The 19,965-nt window shown below is 41.1% G+C and overlaps 1 protein-coding gene and 1 pseudogene across 1 annotated transcript; both read left to right on the forward strand.

The window, feature by feature from the left end:
• The first annotated feature begins 3,617 nt into the window (after window positions 1-3,617).
• LOC138911311 (uncharacterized) lies at window positions 3,618-3,971 on the forward strand. Its single transcript, XM_070209590.1, has one exon. It carries the CDS (start codon window positions 3,618-3,620, stop codon window positions 3,969-3,971), a length of 354 nt encoding a protein of 117 aa, XP_070065691.1.
• Window positions 3,972-7,071: 3,100 nt separating this feature from the next.
• Window positions 7,072-9,564, forward strand: LOC6635396 (3'-5' exonuclease Snipper-like; annotated as a pseudogene).
• The last annotated feature ends 10,401 nt before the right edge of the window (window positions 9,565-19,965 follow it).

Below are 19,965 nucleotides of genomic sequence, written 5' to 3' on the forward strand. Positions count from 1 at the left end.
TTCGACTACTTTTTCAAAACCACCCTGGTTAACTCCCAGATTATCATATCTAAAAAATGTAAAATCCAAATATTTTAAATAGTTTAAAAAGTCTGGTTCGTGTACAGACTTGGCTAAATATTCCATAGCCAAGTCGAACTTCTTACTTCTTAATTCTCAATGCTATGAGAATTATCTAATTCGTTGTAAAAGGCAATTCGCCCGAAATCCGAGACAGTTTTATAATTTTGTAAACTTGAAGCGTAAATCTTCAAGTTTGCCATCTTCTTTTTTTCTTGGGATGGATAAAGCTAGCAATGACACTGATTCTGCTAACCTCTTTGCTAATTTTTTCCAATCAACTTACTCTTCAGTCTGTCCTAATACTAATTCTTACCTTTATACTATTTCTTCCGCTAGTTCTATACCTCCCCCCATTATTCCACACTCCTCTCTCCTATTAGCTATAAACTCTTTAAAATCTTCTTACTCTCCTGTGCCGGACAATATTCCTAGTTGTCTACTCAAGGAGTGTAGTTCTTCCCTTTTTTATCCATTGCTAAAGCTTTTTAATCTATCCCTTGAAACTTCTGTCTTTCCATCTCTTTGGAAAGAATCTTATATCATTCCTCTTCACAAGAAAGGTGGGAAGTCTGATATACAAAATTACAGGGGAATTGCAAGACTGTCTGTTTATGTCTATTCCTAATTATTTGAAAAAATAATCACTTCGAATTTGCAGCATTTCTGCAAATCAGTTGTTTCCCCTGTTCAGCATGGATTCGTAAATAATCGGTCAGCTACGACCAATCTGCTTGAGTTTACTTCCTTGGTAAATGATGCTTTCCTTTCGAAAATGCAAACTGATGTCATTTACACTGATTTCAGTAAGGCGTTTGACTCTGTGCACCATGACATTTTACCTTTTAAACTTGACCGAATAGGTTTCCCTCTGTCGCTTTTACTTTGGATTAATTCTTATTTAAAAGGTAGAACCCAAAGAGTAATACTGAGGTCGACTACCTCTAAAAGGGTTCACGTTACTTCTGGTGTTCCTCAAGGTAGTCATCTTGGACCTTTACTCTTTACTCTTTTTATAAATGATCTTCCCTCTGTTATATCACATGCCCGTGTACTCATGTATGCGGACGATGTCAAACTTTTTCTATCATACACTAACCCCCTACATCATTCTCGTCTACAAGACGATTTGAACGCTATGCAACTTTGGTGTTCGGCCAATCAATTGCATCTAAATTGTTCAAAGTGTATGTTTATGACATTTAATCGTACTACACCTTATCTTGTCAGTTATACAATCGACAATATCCCTTTGCAACGTATACCAACAGTTAAGGATCTAGGCGTTATTTTTGATTCTAAACTGTGTTTCAATCTTCATATAGATACCATTGTTAATGAGGCAAAAGGTGTACTTGGATTCATTAAACGATGGTCTAAAGAGTTTAACGATCCTTTTATAACAAAACTTCTGTACATCTCTCTTGTTCGCCCTATCCTTGAATACTGCTCTTGCATCTGGTCTCCACAGTATATCAACAGCCAGGATCGTATTGAATCTGTTCAGAAGCAATTTCTGCTTTTTGCCTTACGAGGTTTAAATTGGGACCCTAATCTTCGGTTGCCGTCCTACTCCAGCAGACTGCTTCTTCTCAACCTTCCGTCGTTAATCAACCGTAGGACAATTCTCGATGTTCTTCTACATAAGTTGATTATTGGCGACATAGATTCTCCTTTTCTGCTAGGGCGTCTTCAATTCTCTGTTCCGGGTAGACCAACCAGAAATTATCGCCCCTTATTACTATCTACGTGCACAACAGATAACGCTATGCACAATTCTTTTCGCGTGCTATGTAAAAATTATAATACTTTGCATCACGTTTTCTCTACCGAACTGTCTCTACCCCTAATAAAATCGTTGCTTTCAGGATACCTTCGGGAAGTCTCTGACCATTCCCAGCTATGAGCAGGGGCATAGCTTGCCGGACAGGCTGAACAATTTTACCCCACCGTGTCGGTGATTTCCCATTACTTTTCTCTTTGTCCTATCCACTTAACACTCTTTATCTAACTTACATTGCTTTACTTTATTAACAATTTTCTTACTTTCTTTTTTCCTATTTATTGTATTTTCTTTATTAATATAGCAAATTAAGATTATTTTTAATTTCACTTGAGATCACTTTTTTCCTACTTACAACCTTCTGCTTAGATATAGGCTCTAATAGCGTCACTGACAAAATTAGCTGTGAAAAGGGGCACAGCTGGCCGGACTGGCAAATAAAACACCTCCATCGGTCGGTGATGCTATTTAGAAAATTGTATCCTTTAACTAGGCTTTTAGCATATAATTCTATTGTACAATCTTTGGAATAATGAGGAAGGCACTCGTTTTGTCGACCATTAATAAATAAATAAATAAATAAATGGCACAGAACACATTGCAGTGTTATCACCCGGCACGACCACCTGCTTAAAGACAAAGCCAATCCCAATTGCAAAAAATGCGGGAGAGAATTATCAATCCAACACATATTGAATAACTGCCCACAACTTGAAAACATTAGGACTGGTCTATTTGGCCAAATCCAATCTACCTCTCCTCTTACCACACTTACTCACAGGAATGTAAAATTGCTTATCAAATTCTTAGACACCAATAACATACTAAATAGCATATAATAATATATATATATATATTATTTAATATAATATACATATAATACTAAAGATAATTTAACTGTCGAGTCGATGGCCTTAGTAGCTAGCACTCCCTCCCGTTAGTTATTATATTATTTTTTTTATATAATAATTACGTAAAATAAATAAATAAAATATTATCGGCTAGGACAACATCAAAATAGCTGCACCCCTGGAGATACGAGAAGGTGAAAACGACGACGTCATAGCAGCGCGAAGCAGACTAGGATGCGCCGTATATGGCAGCCCTATGATGGGTGAAAACACGACGCCTCGTCTGCTACATAGTTTTCAGTGCAGTGCGACACGTGGGATGGATGAGGCTCTGAAGAACTATTTAGCCCTGGAGTCACTAGGTGTGAGCGTCTCCTCAAATCCGCTGAGATCCAGAGAGGACGAATGCTCGATGCAGATAATGGAGGCAACAACAACTTATCTGGAAGACGAAAAGCACTGGCAGACTGGCTTCCTATAGCGGTTTGATCGCATTCATATGCCCGACTCTTACCAAATGGCGGTTAAGCGCCTTAAGTGTCTAGAGGCAAAGATGTTCAAAGACCCACCACTAAAGGAGTTCATGATGAACATGATGCACGACTATAACGACTGAAGGATAGTGATTTAGTAGCTAACACGATGTGGTGGTTTCTTTCTATCTTTACAGTCACCAATCCGAGCAAGCTAAAGACACGCTTGCTATGGGAAGCAGCCGCCAAAGTTAGTGGCACATCGCTGAACGATTGTTTGCTTAAAGGCCCAGATACACTAGCATTTTTGATGGGCGTGCTAATACGCTTCAGAGAGCGCCTTATCGCCGTATCCGGCGACATACGGGAAATGTTTCATCAGGTCAAGGTACGCCGAGAAGACCAAGCGGCTCAGAAGTTTCTCTGGCGTGATGGTACGTTATGCAAGTCATGACGTTCGGAGCATCCTGTTCGCCAGCCCTAGCAAATTACGTCAAGAATCGCTATGCCGAGCGGTTCGTAGCGGAGCATCCGAATGCCGTAAAGGCGATTTGCGAAAACACATTTGTAGACGACTGGCTGCAATCGGTAGATTCAGAATCCCAAATGATGCAGTTAGCTGAGACTGTAAAAAGGATTCATGCTAGTGGCGGTTTCGAGATACGCCACTGGACATCAAATTCAAAGCAAGTTATGCAGGCGCTGGAAGACGACTGTGAGGGCTTGGACAAGCGTATCAGTGATCAGGATGAAGCGCAAGAAAAGGTCCTGGGCCTGTGTAGCCACCTGGACAAGATCTGTTGACCTTTGTGGTAAAGCCGAACTTGCTTGCGAAAGCATCTAAGGAGCGCCTAATTAAAAGAAGCGTTCTAAGCGTGGTCATGTCTATTTTCCACCCGCTTGGGCTGCTAGGATTCTTTAATATACACGCCAAGATCATCCTTCAGAACATATGGCGATTCAACATCGGATGGGATGACGACCTTACCAAAGAAGACAAAGTGGATTGGCGACTCTGACTAGATCTAGCTTCAATGTTGAATACCGTCCGTATTCCACGGTGTATGAAGTGGGTTAGCCGAACCCAGTCTGTACAGATGCACGCATTCGTGGACGCCAGTATAAATGCTTATGCAGCAATTGCATATTTGCGGGCTGAACATGATGGCCAAGTACATTGCAGTTTAGCCGCCTCAAAAACGAGAGTAGCACCCTTGAAGCCCGTGTCTATACCTCGCATGGAACTAATGGCCGCAGTCTTAGGTCTGAGATTGGCCAAATGTATCCAAAATGAAATGTCGGTACGCATATATAGACGAACATTTTGTCCGATACTCGAAAGTTTCAACAATTCGTAGCGCTTCGCATCGGAGAGATTTTGGAAGAATCAGATGTGGACAGCTGGTAGTCACATCAGCTCGAAACGTGGCAGACGATGGCACAAAATGGACCTAAGCCACCATTTTTGTACTTAGAAGAATCGCAGTGGCCACGCACTGAATAGGGCTCGGCAATAAACTTGTTATACCATGCTGAACAACAAGCCTATCACACGTCTTCTTGGAGATGTATCCTGCCGGATCTGCAGCGCTTCAGCAAGCTGGAGAAATTGAGAGCCGCACAGCTATGCGTACTGGATTTCCTACGGATTGTTACTAAGAAGACCAAATTTAACGGGCGATTAGAGCTGCAGAAGATGCTGCTCCTTAAACGCAGCAAAGAAATGGATGTGATTCTTATTCGAATATGCCATGAAGAGGGGTTTATAGTGAGATTACCTCCCTAAAGTTGGGGCGGCGCCTAACCGATCGCAAAAGCCCGCTCTTCAAGCTCTCCCCTTATATAGATGCGTCGGGCATTCTACGTAGTAGTTGCAGTCTGCGTAAAACGCTTAAATATCATCACCTGCACAACGAAATCGTCGTTAACGAACTGCGTCAGCAGTACTGGGTCTGTAGCTGCGAGCTTTGGTGAGAGAAGTCTCCAGTGCTTGCCCAGCGTGCCGTATACGACGCGCCCGCCCAAAGCCACCAGAGACGAGCGACCTGCCAGTCGAACGGCTATCGCCTTATACTCCACCGTTCACATATACCGGTGTGGATTACATTTTCGTTGGACGGCGTCGTGAGAAGCGCTGGGGTGTGCTGTTCACATGCCTCACGTTACGCGCCGTTCACCTAGATATAGCTACGTCGCTCTCAACTGACTCATACCTATGCGTTCTGAAGTCGTTCGTGACCAGACGTGGCTGCCCCCGCCGCATGCTGTTGGACAATGGCACAAATTTCAAAGGCGCTAGCAAAATATTAAAAGACGAAATTGATCGTATATCGCCGGCGCTGATCGAGCGACACTGGCGAGCGGAACTGGCGCTTACCTTTATTCCACCAGGATCACCCCACATGGGAGAACGAATGCGAATGTGCTTTCCACAAAGTCAATACTGTCGGTGATCCTGCCGCACTCTGGGCTATGACGGGAGGTGCTACGAGCAGCATTGGCAGACGTAGAAAGCATGCTCAACTCAAGACCGCTCACTTGTGTTCCCTTGGGAACTTCTGAGTCCGAAGCCCTGACTCCGAACCATTTTATTATAGGTCACTCAAGCGGATTGCGTGAGAGAGGCTCACGGGACCGGGACGGAGCTAGCTTGGCACGAGGCTTCCGAGTCGCCAGCCAATTGGCTGACCAATTTTGGAAGATATGGTTGAGCGAGTATCTGGCCACACTCATCAGACGTACTAAGTGGTTCCAACCGCCAATCGAACCATATCAGTCGATGACATCGTCATAATAGTGGACGATGGTGCCAAACGAAACTGTTGGACAGGAGGAGTGGTAGTCGACGTGCACCGTTCGAAAGACGGCCAGGTCCGAAGCGCCGTGGTGCGAACCGCCGATGGAATTATTACTCGCCCCGCCGTCAAGCTAGCTAAGCTTGAAATTAAAACACATTGCACGGACGGTCGTAAATTACAGGGTGGGGAATGTTACGGGGCAAAGTGAAAATGTCTATTGTCACTAAGACCTACTGGGCATCGCATTTTTCTGTAAGGCGCTCGCTTCTCACGCTGGAAGTGCACCGTTAGAATTAGTTTGTACATACAGAAGTCGATATCACGCAGCTAAACAATTTGCCTTTTCGTCAAGGTTCACTTTCGTTTTGTGCTCGCAGCTGAGCAGAAGTGTAAGAGAAGATAAGCGCGTGCGGAGCACGAATGTTAGTCTCATAAACTTGTTAAATATATGTAGATCATTAAATAATGAAAGATAATAAAGATTTCAGTCAGTCGTACGTAGCGAATTGAATCGTGTCGTATCGTACATCGAATCGAATGTTGTTTCTTTTCGACGCTAGAAATCCCTGCCAAATACGCGCCCGGCGCGATTCTCGGCGTCAACAAACATCAAATGCATATATATATTCCATTTTAGAAGCTATATGTCAAGTTTGGTGACTCTAGCTCTTATTATTTACCAAAATTGCCCAACAACAGGATATCAATATCGATTTTTATCGATTGCTTGGAAACTGAGTAAGTTATCGGTTATCGGAAACAAACTCGATCTGCGCAGGCACTAGGAGCACCTATATCTAAAATTTCAAGTCTAGCTCTTATAGGTTCTGAGATCCTTGTGTTCATACATACGGACGGACGGACGCGCGGACAGGCAGACCGACATGGCTAGATCGACTCGGCTATTGATGCTGATCAAGAATAAATATACTTTATGGGGTCGGAGATACTTCCTTCTGCCTGTTACATACATTTGCATTTTGCACAAATTCAATGTACCCTTATACCCATTTTTAATGGATTCGGGGTATAAAAAGGAACTAAAATAGCATTACAGAAAAATGGGTTCAGGGTATAAAAATCGCTTATTAAAAATGAATTATAACATGTCTAACTATCCCTCGAAGCTCGAGTCGCCGGCAGAACCGTTTCAGGTGATGCTAAGGTAATCAGACGACTACGCAACAAGCAAGAAAGATAACCACCGTGGCACTACTGCTTATGGTGGGTTTTGATAGTATTACGCCTTTCGAGTCGCTAATGTGTTGTAGATTCCTGATGATCAGCTTGTGCAAGAACGGTAGGCTGAGTCTCTCTCGGTCTGATGTCACGTTTACCTGTGACATTGCCGAGACGACTGAGCTCTTCTGCAAGACGACTTGGTGGTTGATGAACTGATTTCCGTTCGGGGAGATGTAATCTGTGAGTGTCAGAAGATAGATTTCGGAGATTTGTTGGTTATCCCCGTTGAAATATACGATGTCCATGGTTGCGTCGTTAATGATGATAACACCCTCATCGACCACCGCAATGGGAACCAGGTGTCCCGTGCGTGTATTGCATGTAGCGGCGGTTCCAGATATAAGTTGCTGTGCGTAATACTCCGCCTTAAGCTTTTTGGTGGCTGCGTGAAGGTGAAGGTGTGCGTACCGCAGTCAGCGACTATCTTCAAAATCTTAAACTATTTTATTACTTTGTACGGGATAAACAATAATTTTCTTACAAACTAGTTGAGGGATTGGGCACATAATAAGGAAGTGCAAAATATCAATGTATCATTATTTTGGAAAGGCTTAATACTAGATACTTTTAAAATGTAAGCTATACTAACGTTTTTGAGATGTTCATTCATCATTTCTCGGATGTCGATGTTGTTCAGGATAGTTGGGCTGATGAGGGATTTTAGCTAAAGTTAAAAATAAAAGAAAATTCTCGAAATCTGAATCTGAAAAAGGATAATTCCTTTTCTCTGCCAGCATAGTATCGTATAGGTGTTCGGTATCCGCTTCGTCCGTCCTGTGGCTAGAGTGAAGTGAGTTCGTGATTGAATTTAGTCGTTCTTGAATTTTTGTATTATTTTTTACCTGCCAGTTTTCTGTTTCTATAAACTGTCCTTGCTTGAATCTAACCTGTTGCTTGCCTGTGGTGAACCTTTAGGGTAGATACCAATGTGTTTATACGTCCGAAGTCGGCGTTAAGTACTTTGGTCATGTGTTCCTTAGTGAATACTTCCAGTACGCATACGGACCACCTTAATGTCGCAATTACCATGCTGTTAGAATGCGAAGCAGATGCGTATGAATGTGTGTGTGTGTACATTTATACAGAAATTCTTAAAGCTGCTTCCCCATTCAATTGCGCAGTTGCATATAACTTTGGTTTTTTCTTAACCGATCTTTATCAAATTTTCTACAGTATATCTTATTGTAACATAAAATATTTGTAAATTATGAAAAAGTGAATTGTATTTAAATTGTGGCTTAAATTGTTTGGCAATAAAAGTTGGGTTATTAACTTGATTTATAGCCGTCGGGTGGTAGTGGGGAGGTGGCGATAGGTTGAGCTAGAGTCACCAAACATGATATGTTGCTTCTAGAATATTATATAAATATCAGGTAATTTTCATTTTACGCCTATCGCCACCTTCGGTGGCGAGGTGTTTCCCTTAAGTATTTATCTTTTCATCTATTAATATCAAATCAGTTTTTTCTCCTGCTTAACATGGCAACGTTTACAACCGACCAACTTACTCGAATTGACTTCGTTGATAAATTATGCTATCCTATAGAAAATTCAAACCGAGGTCGCCGATTTCAGTAAGACATTTAACCTTGTATTGTATAACTTTTCACATTTTAGGCTTAACTTTTTACCTTTCCCTCCCTCTCCTTTATTTTGCATCTTTTTAAGTAAAGGGTTAGGATACATAGTCTTGTCGTCGCACAATGGCTGGAAGCGGTGATCATAGAGTTTCCAGCCGGACTGGACAATCTGAAAACGGGCAAAATCGAAGCCGAGTTTCACAAGTTTATTATTCCCATTGAGTCGCCGCGCTTGAGCACCGGGCATAAAACATACGATTGTGAACACAGGAGTGCCCTTGCAAACGGCGCTGATGATGTTTCATGAATGGCTGTGGAAGGAGCAGCATGCCTGCTGCTCCCCAAGGTAAATAAGACAAATATACTGGGCAACTGAATTCGTCACATGGGTAGACTGGGCATTTGGCACAAGGAGTGCACACGCAACTGTATGCGCAAGTCTCCCTATTTTAATCAGTGGGTTGACGGGCGTGCCGTTTATCACGAGCGCTACAATACGACCAATGCCCTCTCACATGTGGGCCCTGCCTTTGAGGGAAACCTACATCCCGTCATCGATGATACCAAATATCTAGGCGTTCTGGCGATGATAGATCTATAGTTTTTAATTCTTTTTCTGAATGGTTTAGTATGGATATACATATAAATTAACCGAAAAAGGGTTTTTACGTTATAAATTATTTATTCCTGTCAAGCTCGTGAGGGATCTGTTCACTAATTCACTTTAAACAAGTAAGAGGTTCTAGTCGGGAGCTCCCGACTAGGGGATACCCTGAACCCTCTTCTTCAAACATCAAATGCATATATATATATTTTATTTTAGAAGCACTATGTCAAGTTTGGTGACTCTAGCTCTTATTATTTATAAAAATTGCCCAAAAAACAGGATATCGATTTTTCTCGATTGCCTGGAAACGGAGTAAGTTATCGATTATCGGAAACAAACTCTATCTGCGCGGGAACTGGGAGCATCTAAATCTAAAATTTCAAGTCTCTAGCTCTTATAGGTTCTGAGATCCTTGCGTTCATACATACGGACGGACGGACGGGCGGACGGACAGACGGACGGACGGACAAACAGACGGACATGGCTAGATCGACTCGGCTATTGATGCTGATCAAGAATATATATACTTTATGGGGTCGGAGATGCTTCCTTCTGCCTGTTACATACATTTGGATTTTGCACAAATACAATATACCCTAATACCCATTTTTAATGGGTTCAGGGTATAAAAATCGCTTATTAAAAATGAATTATAACATGTCTAACTATCCCTCGAAGCTCGAGTCGCCGGCAGAACCGTTTCAGGTGATGCTAAGGTAATCAGACGACTACGCAACAAGCAAGAAAGATAACCACCGTGGCACTACTGCTTATGGTGGGTTTTGATAGTATTACGCCTTTCGAGTCGCTAATGTGTTGTAGATTCCTGATGATCAGCTTGTGCAAGAACGGTAGGCTGAGTCTCTCTCGGTCTGATGTCACGTTTACCTGTGACATTGCCGAGACGACTGAGCTCTTCTGCAAGACGACTTGGTGGTTGATGAACTGACTTCCGTTCGGGGAGATGTAATCTGTGAGTGTCAGAAGATAGATTTCGGAGATTTGTTGGTTATCCCCGTTGAAATATACGATGTCCATGGTTGCGTCGTTAATGATGATAACACCCTCATCGACCACCGCAATGGGAACCAGGTGTCCCGTGCGTGTATTGCATGTAGCGGCGGTTCCAGATATAAGTTGCTGTGCGTAATACTCCGCCTTAAGCTTTTTGGTGGCTGCGTGAAGGTGAAGGTGTGCGTACCGCAGTCAGCGACTATCTTCAAAATCTTAAACTATTTTATTACTTTGTACGGGATAAACAATAATTTTCTTACAAACTAGTTGAGGGATTGGGCACATAATAAGGAAGTGCAAAATATCAATGTATCATTATTTTGGAAAGGCTTAATACTAGATACTTTTAAAATGTAAGCTATACTAACGTTTTTGAGATGTTCATTCATCATTTCTCGGATGTCGATGTTGTTCAGGATAGTTGGGCTGATGAGGGATTTTAGCTAAAGTTAAAAATAAAAGAAAATTCTCGAAATCTGAATCTGAAAAAGGATAATTCCTTTTCTCTGCCAGCATAGTATCGTATAGGTGTTCGGTATCCGCTTCGTCCGTCCTGTGGCTAGAGTGAAGTGAGTTCGTGATTGAATTTAGTCGTTCTTGAATTTTTGTATTATTTTTTACCTGCCAGTTTTCTGTTTCTATAAACTGTCCTTGCTTGAATCTAACCTGTTGCTTGCCTGTGGTGAACCTTTAGGGTAGATACCAATGTGTTTATACGTCCGAAGTCGGCGTTAAGTACTTTGGTCATGTGTTCCTTAGTGAATACTTCCAGTACGCATACGGACCACCTTAATAAGGGACGTCCCGATGTCTGCCTCTACAGTTTTGTCAGAACATATGGGCGATAGATTATTACCTAGCCGTTTGTTTTGTTTTAACCATACCTTGTCGTTTACTAGATAGGTTTTATATTCGCGATTTTTATTCGCTTGTTCTAGGGTCTTTTTTTTTCTTTCTTATGGATTCTTTCACTTATGTCCCTCTCCACATTGGCGGGAACGGAGTGAATAACATCGATAGGTTTTTTATTTGTTACCGAATGTATAGTATATGTATGTATGTATATATAATGTAGTACTTCATTGTGGGCAAAAGTATCAATTTCACCGTGTAGTCGATTTGTTTATCGATCTTTATGTAACGAGCTATTTTAGTGAGGGTGCCATGGAACCTTTCAACTTGCCAAATTGACAAGCTGTGCAGTGGGGGTACATTTGCGATATGGATGTTAAGGTTGTTCAATAAAACGGACTTGATTGTTTTGGGCTTCAATGATTTTTTGTTATTGCAGTAGATTTTCGTAATTTTTGGGAAAAGGTTGACCATTTTCATGTTTGGCGGTTATATTCAGTTATCATCAGAGGAAGCTCTGAAATGATGGGCCGGTAATGTCTGTGACAAGGAATTTGCAGTGTTTAAATGTTGCCGAAGGGGATTTTTCGACTAGTTTGTGTTGGATGAATGAATGTGTTGGATGAATATCGGTAGCGCGAAATGTATTGCATTAACTACATCGACCCTTACTGTGTCCAACAGACTTATTTTTAAATAATAAAATTCGACACATTGGGAGCCTCTCATTCTTCTATTATATTCTGGTTACGGAAGCAGTTAACTGGCTTGTCAATTGTTTCTATTGTGTAAGTAAGTGATTCCTCACTGTGGCAGGTGGCAATGTCCGATTCCGGGTTATCTTTTAACGTGCTTACAAGCTGGCGTGATAGGGCATCCGCCAAAAAGTTTTCTTTTCCCGGTTTATAACTCAGATTTGCACCATGTTCATCGATAAATGCTTTCCAGCGTTTTATCTTAGCGTTAGGATTCTTATGGGACATCGCTAATGTAAGTGGTTGGTGGTCTGTGAAGATAATGGGATGCCTAACCCCATAAAGATAGATTTTAAGCATATTTAGTGACCAGACGATAGCGAGCGCCCTCTCGTTTGTCGCGAAGTTTTGCAATTTGTGCAACGTACATGAAATCATCGTGATTGGGCGACCGTTCTGAGATAGAACACGTCCTAGTCCATAACCGGAAGAATCGGTGGTTAGGACGAACGGTTTTTTAAAATCGGTGTATGTTAATTTAACATCTTCCGAAGCCAGGATACTTTTTAGCTTTGAAAAGGCTTGCAATTGTTTCTGGCTTACTTTGATTTCCACTTTTCGTGAGGGGTTTTACTTATTTTACGTTTTTCGATTTGGCTATCTAGCGATAGTAGCTCGCGTGGGCTAGAAATGATCAAAGGTTAAAAAGTGTGAGTGGGACTGGGAAATTTGAAATCGTTTCACCTTTTATCGCATATGATGAATTCCAAATATTCTACGCTTTCTTTAAAAAACTTGGATTTCTCTTGGGAGACTCTCATACCTGCATCATGAACACTTTTAAGGACCCAATCGATGGCCTTAATGTGGATTTATTTTGTTTCAGAGAAGATAATAACGTCGTCTAGGGGTTTCAACAGGCACTGGGTGTTTCAGTTCGGGGAATGGCTTGATGTAATTTCTTGCCCCTGTGTACCCCTGTGTCCACTATTCGCGTGACGAACGGTAGCTGAGAGCGACCTCTGAAAATTGCTGCTTTCGGCATCAGAGAGGTCGAAGTCGACTTTTGTGGCAACGGCTTGGTCTGTTGACTCATATTCTTGATCACTTGCAGGTTGCTTCGAGCCATCGTTTATTTTCTGGCCACGCCGAGAGTGACATTCCCTGTTGGTAGTTGGTCGGTTGTTTATACTAAAACGACGCGTCTATTTTCATAGGCTCGGGTGCGGGCTGCCATGGAGGATTTGGACTTTAAGGCTAGAAACGATGGCGGCCTCCATACTTTTGATCTGTTTGTCATTCATGTTATTCTTAGTTGGGTCGGCACCAGTCATGGTGTCTTTGCTTTCACGGTTCGAGTCTTGATAAGCTTTTTGGTGTGTTTTTGCTAAAGCAAGGGGCTATGCGCAGTATCTTAGCTACAGCGATTCTTTTTCTATAGGCAGAAATTAGATCTTCGTCTCTACTCATTAATTTTTTGGTGAAGAATATAAATGTGTATTATGTTTTATTTAAGTTCCATTTAATTCCAGAAAACTATATTTTTCATGAATCTGTGGCAGTCTCATCTCCTTAGTAAAATATCTATAGTCGATAAATGATAGCTTAGTCGTGAACGAGTTCAGAACTGAATCAGTTTTCGGTTCCCAAAAACTACTCACCAGAGACAAGTCATGTGAATTGCTTAATCATACAAAATATATTCATGCCTTGTAATTAATAAATAAAATATGCGAGTAAAGTCGCACAAATCTCATCTTACATGATTTTTTTCTTAGCCTGATTCACGGTCGCTTCGGCGGCTGCTGGCTGATGTATTCGTCTGTCTTCCTGTTTCGAGTTGTAGTATTTGTTGCATCGCTGACGAATTTTATGATTGGACGTTTGAAATGATTTTGTACCGGCGAGTTTTTGTTTTGTAATTCTTAGTGTTTTTATACCCTGAACCTATTAACCATGGGTAAACAAGTAAGAAGTTCTAGTCGGGAGCTCCCGACTAGGGGATACCCTGAACCCTCTTACTCCAACACCAAATAAATTGATAAAAAAAAGTTCCCTTGGCAGGGCTCGAACTTGCAACTGACCGTATTACTTACTGTCGACTCTACTCAACAGCCAGCAAAAAAAAAATATTTATACTTTCCCCGGTAGGGCTCGAACTCGCGACAGACCGCACCACTTGCTATGCCTCTACTCAGCAGCCACACCAAAAATTAAGTACTTATGATAAAAAGAAACTAAAATAACATTACAAAAAAATGATGCAATTACCATGCTATTAGAATGCGAAGCAGACGCGCATGAATGTGTGTGTGTACATGTATACAGAAACTCTTAAAGCTGCTGCCCCATTCAATTGCGCAGTTGCATATAACTTTGGTTTTTCTTAACCGATCCTTATGAAATTTTCTACAGTATATCTCATCGTACCATAGAATATTTGTCAATTGCATTTAAATTGTGGTTTAAATTGGTTGGCAATAAAAGTTGGGTTATTAATTTGATTTATAGCTCTGTTGTGTTAGCGGGGAGGTGGCGATAGGTATGAAATGAAAGATACTTGAAATATCTATAATATTCTAGAAGCAACATATCATGTTTGGTGGCTCTAGTTCTTATTATTTACCCAATTTGCTAAACAGAAACAGGATGTTGATATCAATTTTGATCGATTGCTTGGAAACGAATAACTAGGAGCATCTACATCTAAAATTTCAAGTCTCTAGCTCTTATAGGTTCTGAGATCCTTGAGCTCATACATTCGGACGGACGGACGGACGGACGGACATGGCTAGATCGACTTGGCTATTGATGCTGACCAAGAATATATATCCGTCCGTCTATATCGACTCGGCTGTTGATGCTGATTAAGAATATATATACTTTATGGGGTCGGAGATGTCTCCTTCTATGCGTTACACATTTCACGACAAAATTATAATACCCTCTGCAAGGGTATAAAAATAGTACCATTTACATTAGCACAATCAGTGAATGTAATGAGGTGTGTATTAGTTTATACCCGATAGTTATCATCTCTTCGTCCACCTAAGTAATCGGGTCTAAGTTGCTAGGCTGGGTTTCGCAATGAGCCACTCTTCGGCGTGTAATTCTCTGGCGCATGGGCCTTCTTTTGACTATCTGCAAAACGTAGCTCCAGGGGATACGGTGCAGATTTCCACAGCGTAAACGTTTCCATCACACTGCGCCACGGTGTTGTCTGATATTTGTAATATGAAACCCATATGAATGACGGGGAAAATTGTAATTTTCTTACAAGCTAACTTAACTTTTGGGAACTTTATAATGAAGTATAAAGTGTTGTTAGATTGCAGTACCTTAACGGACGAAACGGCTAACATTATTTTCTATTTTTTTTTTTGTTCTTGCGTATTCAGTGTAGTTCTGTACATTTTATTTTTTTCTAAATCGTAGGCATTCGGAGTGGCTGCTTCGACTTTCACCATAGACCCTCTGAAGTCCAAGCTTCTGGCCACACTGTGGTGTACGCCCCCAGCAGGTCCTACAGTTGAGCTGTTCCCACCTCTGGGAGCTTTTTCATGTGTTATTGTGTTACACATAGGCGAATTCCAGGATTCGTCCATCCATTATCGGGATGTACTTAGCGTTTGAATAATCAGTAACGAACGCCGAAGTCAATGACAGGGACAAGATGAGACTTAGTTCAAACCTGTGGAAAGGGATTTCTAGCTATTTGTTGTGTTTCGATATTGAGTGACCCACCACCATCAGAACTTAAAATGAGGGATTAATATTTATATCTAATGACTAATTGGAATATCCGAGCCAAGTGATTAAAAGGATTGTTATTGTTTAAAAACAAGTAAGAGGTTCTAATCGGGAGCTCCCGACTAGGGAATACCCTGAACCCTCTTATTCCAACACCAAATGTATTGAAAAACGAGAAAGAAACGCTATTTTCGGCACGCCGAAGATCTAATACCCTTGCAGACCCAACTTTTTCATAATGCTTATAGTACTTTGCCCCTATCTAAGAAGCACATGGAAAATAATAAATGCTGACCTTGGGCTAGATATCTTGATAAACAAAAAATGTTTAGTCAAAAACCTTGTTTTCGACCGATCGTTCCTATGGCAGATATATGATATAGAAGTCCGATGTAAATAAGATTTTGCAGAAATGAAGGGAGCATAGTGAAATTTTTAAGTGCCGTGTTTAATTAAAATATTTTAAATGACAAAAAAGTTTTCCATACAACAACTTAATTTTCGATCGATCGTTCCTATGGCAGCTATATGATATAGTCCGATTCAGCTTGTTTTGACCTATGTGCTGTGTGCAACAGAAAGAGGGTCTTCTGGAAAGTTTCATTAAGATAGCCTTAAAAATGAGAGACTAGTTCGCATAGAAACAGAATCGGATGTTGATGCTAATCAAGAATATATATACTTTATGGGGTCGCATTTTGCACAAATACAATATACCCTTATACCCATTTTTAATGGGTTCAGGGTATAAAAATTCAAGGTCTTAATGCTCGCGGTGATTTCTCTGAAGTCCAAGCTTCTGGCCACACTGTGGTGTACGCCCCCAGCAGGTCCTACAGTTGAGCTGTTCCCACCTCTGGGAGCTTTTTCATGTGTTATTGTGTTACACATAGGCGAATTCCAGGATTCGTCCATCCATTATCGGGATGTACTTAGCGTTTGAATAATCAGTAACGAACGCCGAAGTCAATGACAGGGACAAGATGAGACTTAGTTCAAACCTGTGGAAAGGGATTTCTAGCTATTTGTTGTGTTTCGATATTGAGTGACCCACCACCATCAGAACTTAAAATGAGGGATTAATATTTATATCTAATGACTAATTGGAATATCCGAGCCAAGTGATTAAAAGGATTGTTATTGTTTAAAAACAAGTAAGAGGTTCTAATCGGGAGCTCCCGACTAGGGAATACCCTGAACCCTCTTATTCCAACACCAAATGTATTGAAAAACGAGAAAGAAACGCTATTTTCGGCACGCCGAAGATCTAATACCCTTGCAGACCCAACTTTTTCATAATGCTTATAGTACTTTGCCCCTATCTAAGAAGCACATGGAAAATAATAAATGCTGACCTTGGGCTAGATATCTTGATAAACAAAAAATGTTTAGTCAAAAACCTTGTTTTCGACCGATCGTTCCTATGGCAGATATATGATATAGAAGTCCGATGTAAATAAGATTTTGCAGAAATGAAGGGAGCATAGTGAAATTTTTAAGTGCCGTGTTTAATTAAAATATTTTAAATGACAAAAAAGTTTTCCATACAACAACTTAATTTTCGATCGATCGTTCCTATGGCAGCTATATGATATAGTCCGATTCAGCTTGTTTTGACCTATGTGCTGTGTGCAACAGAAAGAGGGTCTTCTGGAAAGTTTCATTAAGATAGCCTTAAAAATGAGAGACTAGTTCGCATAGAAACAGAATCGGATGTTGATGCTAATCAAGAATATATATACTTTATGGGGTCGCATTTTGCACAAATACAATATACCCTTATACCCATTTTTAATGGGTTCAGGGTATAAAAATTCAAGGTCTTAATGCTCGCGGTGATTTCCTCAAGTTGTCCTTGTGGACCACCCTCCCTCAATTTAGGACCTCGGTCCCCAGGTCTGCTTCTACGGCCTTCTCGTCACATGAAACTATGAGTTTGTTCCCGATCCTTCGGTCGGACTTGACCAAAACTTTGTCATCAACATCGAAGACCCTATTCTGGCGCTTGGCGTTCTCCCTAGCTTTGAGCGCCGTCTGGGCGTCTCGTATCCTGTTTTGTATAATTTCTTGTGACTCTTCTGGGTGCGCCTGAACCAAGTCAACTGATCTTTTGTCGATGACTGAATGGATCGACTTATTGTACTCAGTTGTAGCCATTAAAATGATTTCCACGGTGTCGCTTATACCCTTATCGATCTGGCTAGCTCTAACAGAGTGCTGTGGAAGCGCTCAACCTGTCTTGTGCAACATCTCTCCTACTTTTAATGGTATCGGCGTCTCGCCGAGCTCCTGTTTCTTGGGGTGTCTATCATATTTAGCCCAGCTTACGTTTTGCAATTCTGTACTATTTTATTGGCTAACTTTGACATCTTTGGGAAGTAGTACTCGGAGAGTACTTGCAAACCGTTTTCCTGTGCAGACCTATGGGCCCTAATATGCTCAGCTGTGAGGATTTCTCTTCTTTCCCCAAGCGCAAATATGTCCACTACACGATCAGAACAGAGAGCATTTACGAATTTGAAACTACATCTTCGAGTTCCCTTATCGATGACTAAATGCAAGTATAGTTGATCAAGTGACGTTTCTTATTCCCAAACTTAATAAAACTGCGTTTTAAGGGGAAACGCGCCTCTTCCAGCACTATTTGGTTTTGAAAACCGTTCAAGGGTTTAATTGTTTGCTTAATGGTGTTGGTGAAAGAGACCTCGCTGTAAATCGTTGCTGCACAGGAGTCAACCTCTTGTTCATCTACAGCGTCGAGCTGCTGTCTCGATAAGAAATCGCAACCATTTGTCGCATAAATTACCTCACAGTCCTTCAACGTTCTCGAAATCATTGTTATAAGACGACCCTCCTGAGACAAAACCGCTCCTATGCCGTGGGCCGAAGCATCGGTCATTAGATCGAATGGCTTCTATAAGTCGGGGTAACTGAGCATGACATTCTCGGATACCATATCACGCAACTTCTAAAACGTTGCTGCACTTCGGAGAGTTCAATCTTTATGTTTATAGACCTATGTCTGTAATAGCTTGCGAGGCATAGAAATGATCTAACATCAAACAGCGTTTTAGCGTTTTAACCTTCTCTGAAATCTGCCTCTGCTGGTGACTATGAATATCAGAAAGCTCACGCTTTTGTTAAAAAATGCGTTCTCTTGGCTGAGACCCTCATGTTTGCTTTGTGCAAACTTTTTGGACCTAGTACACATGTTTAAAGTGGGACTCCTCATCTTCTGAGAAGATAATAACGCCATCGCCATAGACATGACAAAACTTGCCGATTTGCCCTCGCAGTATGCTGCTTTCTTTAGTCCACAAGGGAGACTTTCTATTACCTGCCTTTTTTGTCTACTACCCATATTGGGTTATTGTAGGGTGAGACGGACTTTTGAATTATGCAGACTTTGATTTCTTTATTAACGAAATCAGCTGCTCCCATTGGATGTGCGTAAAGCCTGACGTGAATCACTTGCTTATCTGTGGTCCTAATGGACTGATGTGTTTTACAGTAACGCTTCATCTGGGTCTGGCCTTTAGCCATTTTTATACCCTGAACCCATTAAAAATGGGTATGAGGGTATATTGTATTTGTGCAAAATCCAAATGTATGTAACAGGCAGAAGGAAGCATCTCCGACCCCATAAAGTATATATATTCTTGATCAGCATCAATAGCCGAGTCGATCTAACCATGTCCGTCCGTCTGTCTGTCTGTCCGTCCGTATGTATGAGCTCAAGGATCTCAGAACCTATAAGAGCTAGAGAAATTTTAGATGTAGATGCTCCTAGTTCGAGTTTGTTTCCGATAATCGATAACTTACCCCGTTTCCAATCAATCGATAAAAATCGATATCGACATCCTGTTTCTGTTTAGCAAATTGGGTAAATAATAAGAGCTAGAGCCACCAAATATGATATGTTGCTTCTAGAATATTATAGATATTTCAAGTATCTTTCATTTCATACCTATCGCCACCTCCCCGCTACCACAACAGAGCTATAAATCAAATTAATAGCCCAACTTTTATTGCCAACCAATTTAAACCACAATTTAAATGCAATTGACTTTTTCAGAATACACAAATATTCTATGGTACAATAAGATATACTAAAGAAAATTTAATAAAGATCGGTTAAGAAAAACGAAAGTTATATGCAACTGCGCAATTTAATGGGGCAGCATCTTTAAGAATTTCTGTATACATGTACACACACACATTCATGCGCGTCTGCTTCGCATTCTAATAGCATGGTAATTG

The sequence above is a fragment of the Drosophila virilis genome, chromosome 5 (genome assembly GCF_030788295.1).
Source record: "Drosophila virilis strain 15010-1051.87 chromosome 5, Dvir_AGI_RSII-ME, whole genome shotgun sequence".
NCBI classification, from domain to species: domain Eukaryota; kingdom Metazoa; phylum Arthropoda; class Insecta; order Diptera; family Drosophilidae; genus Drosophila; species Drosophila virilis.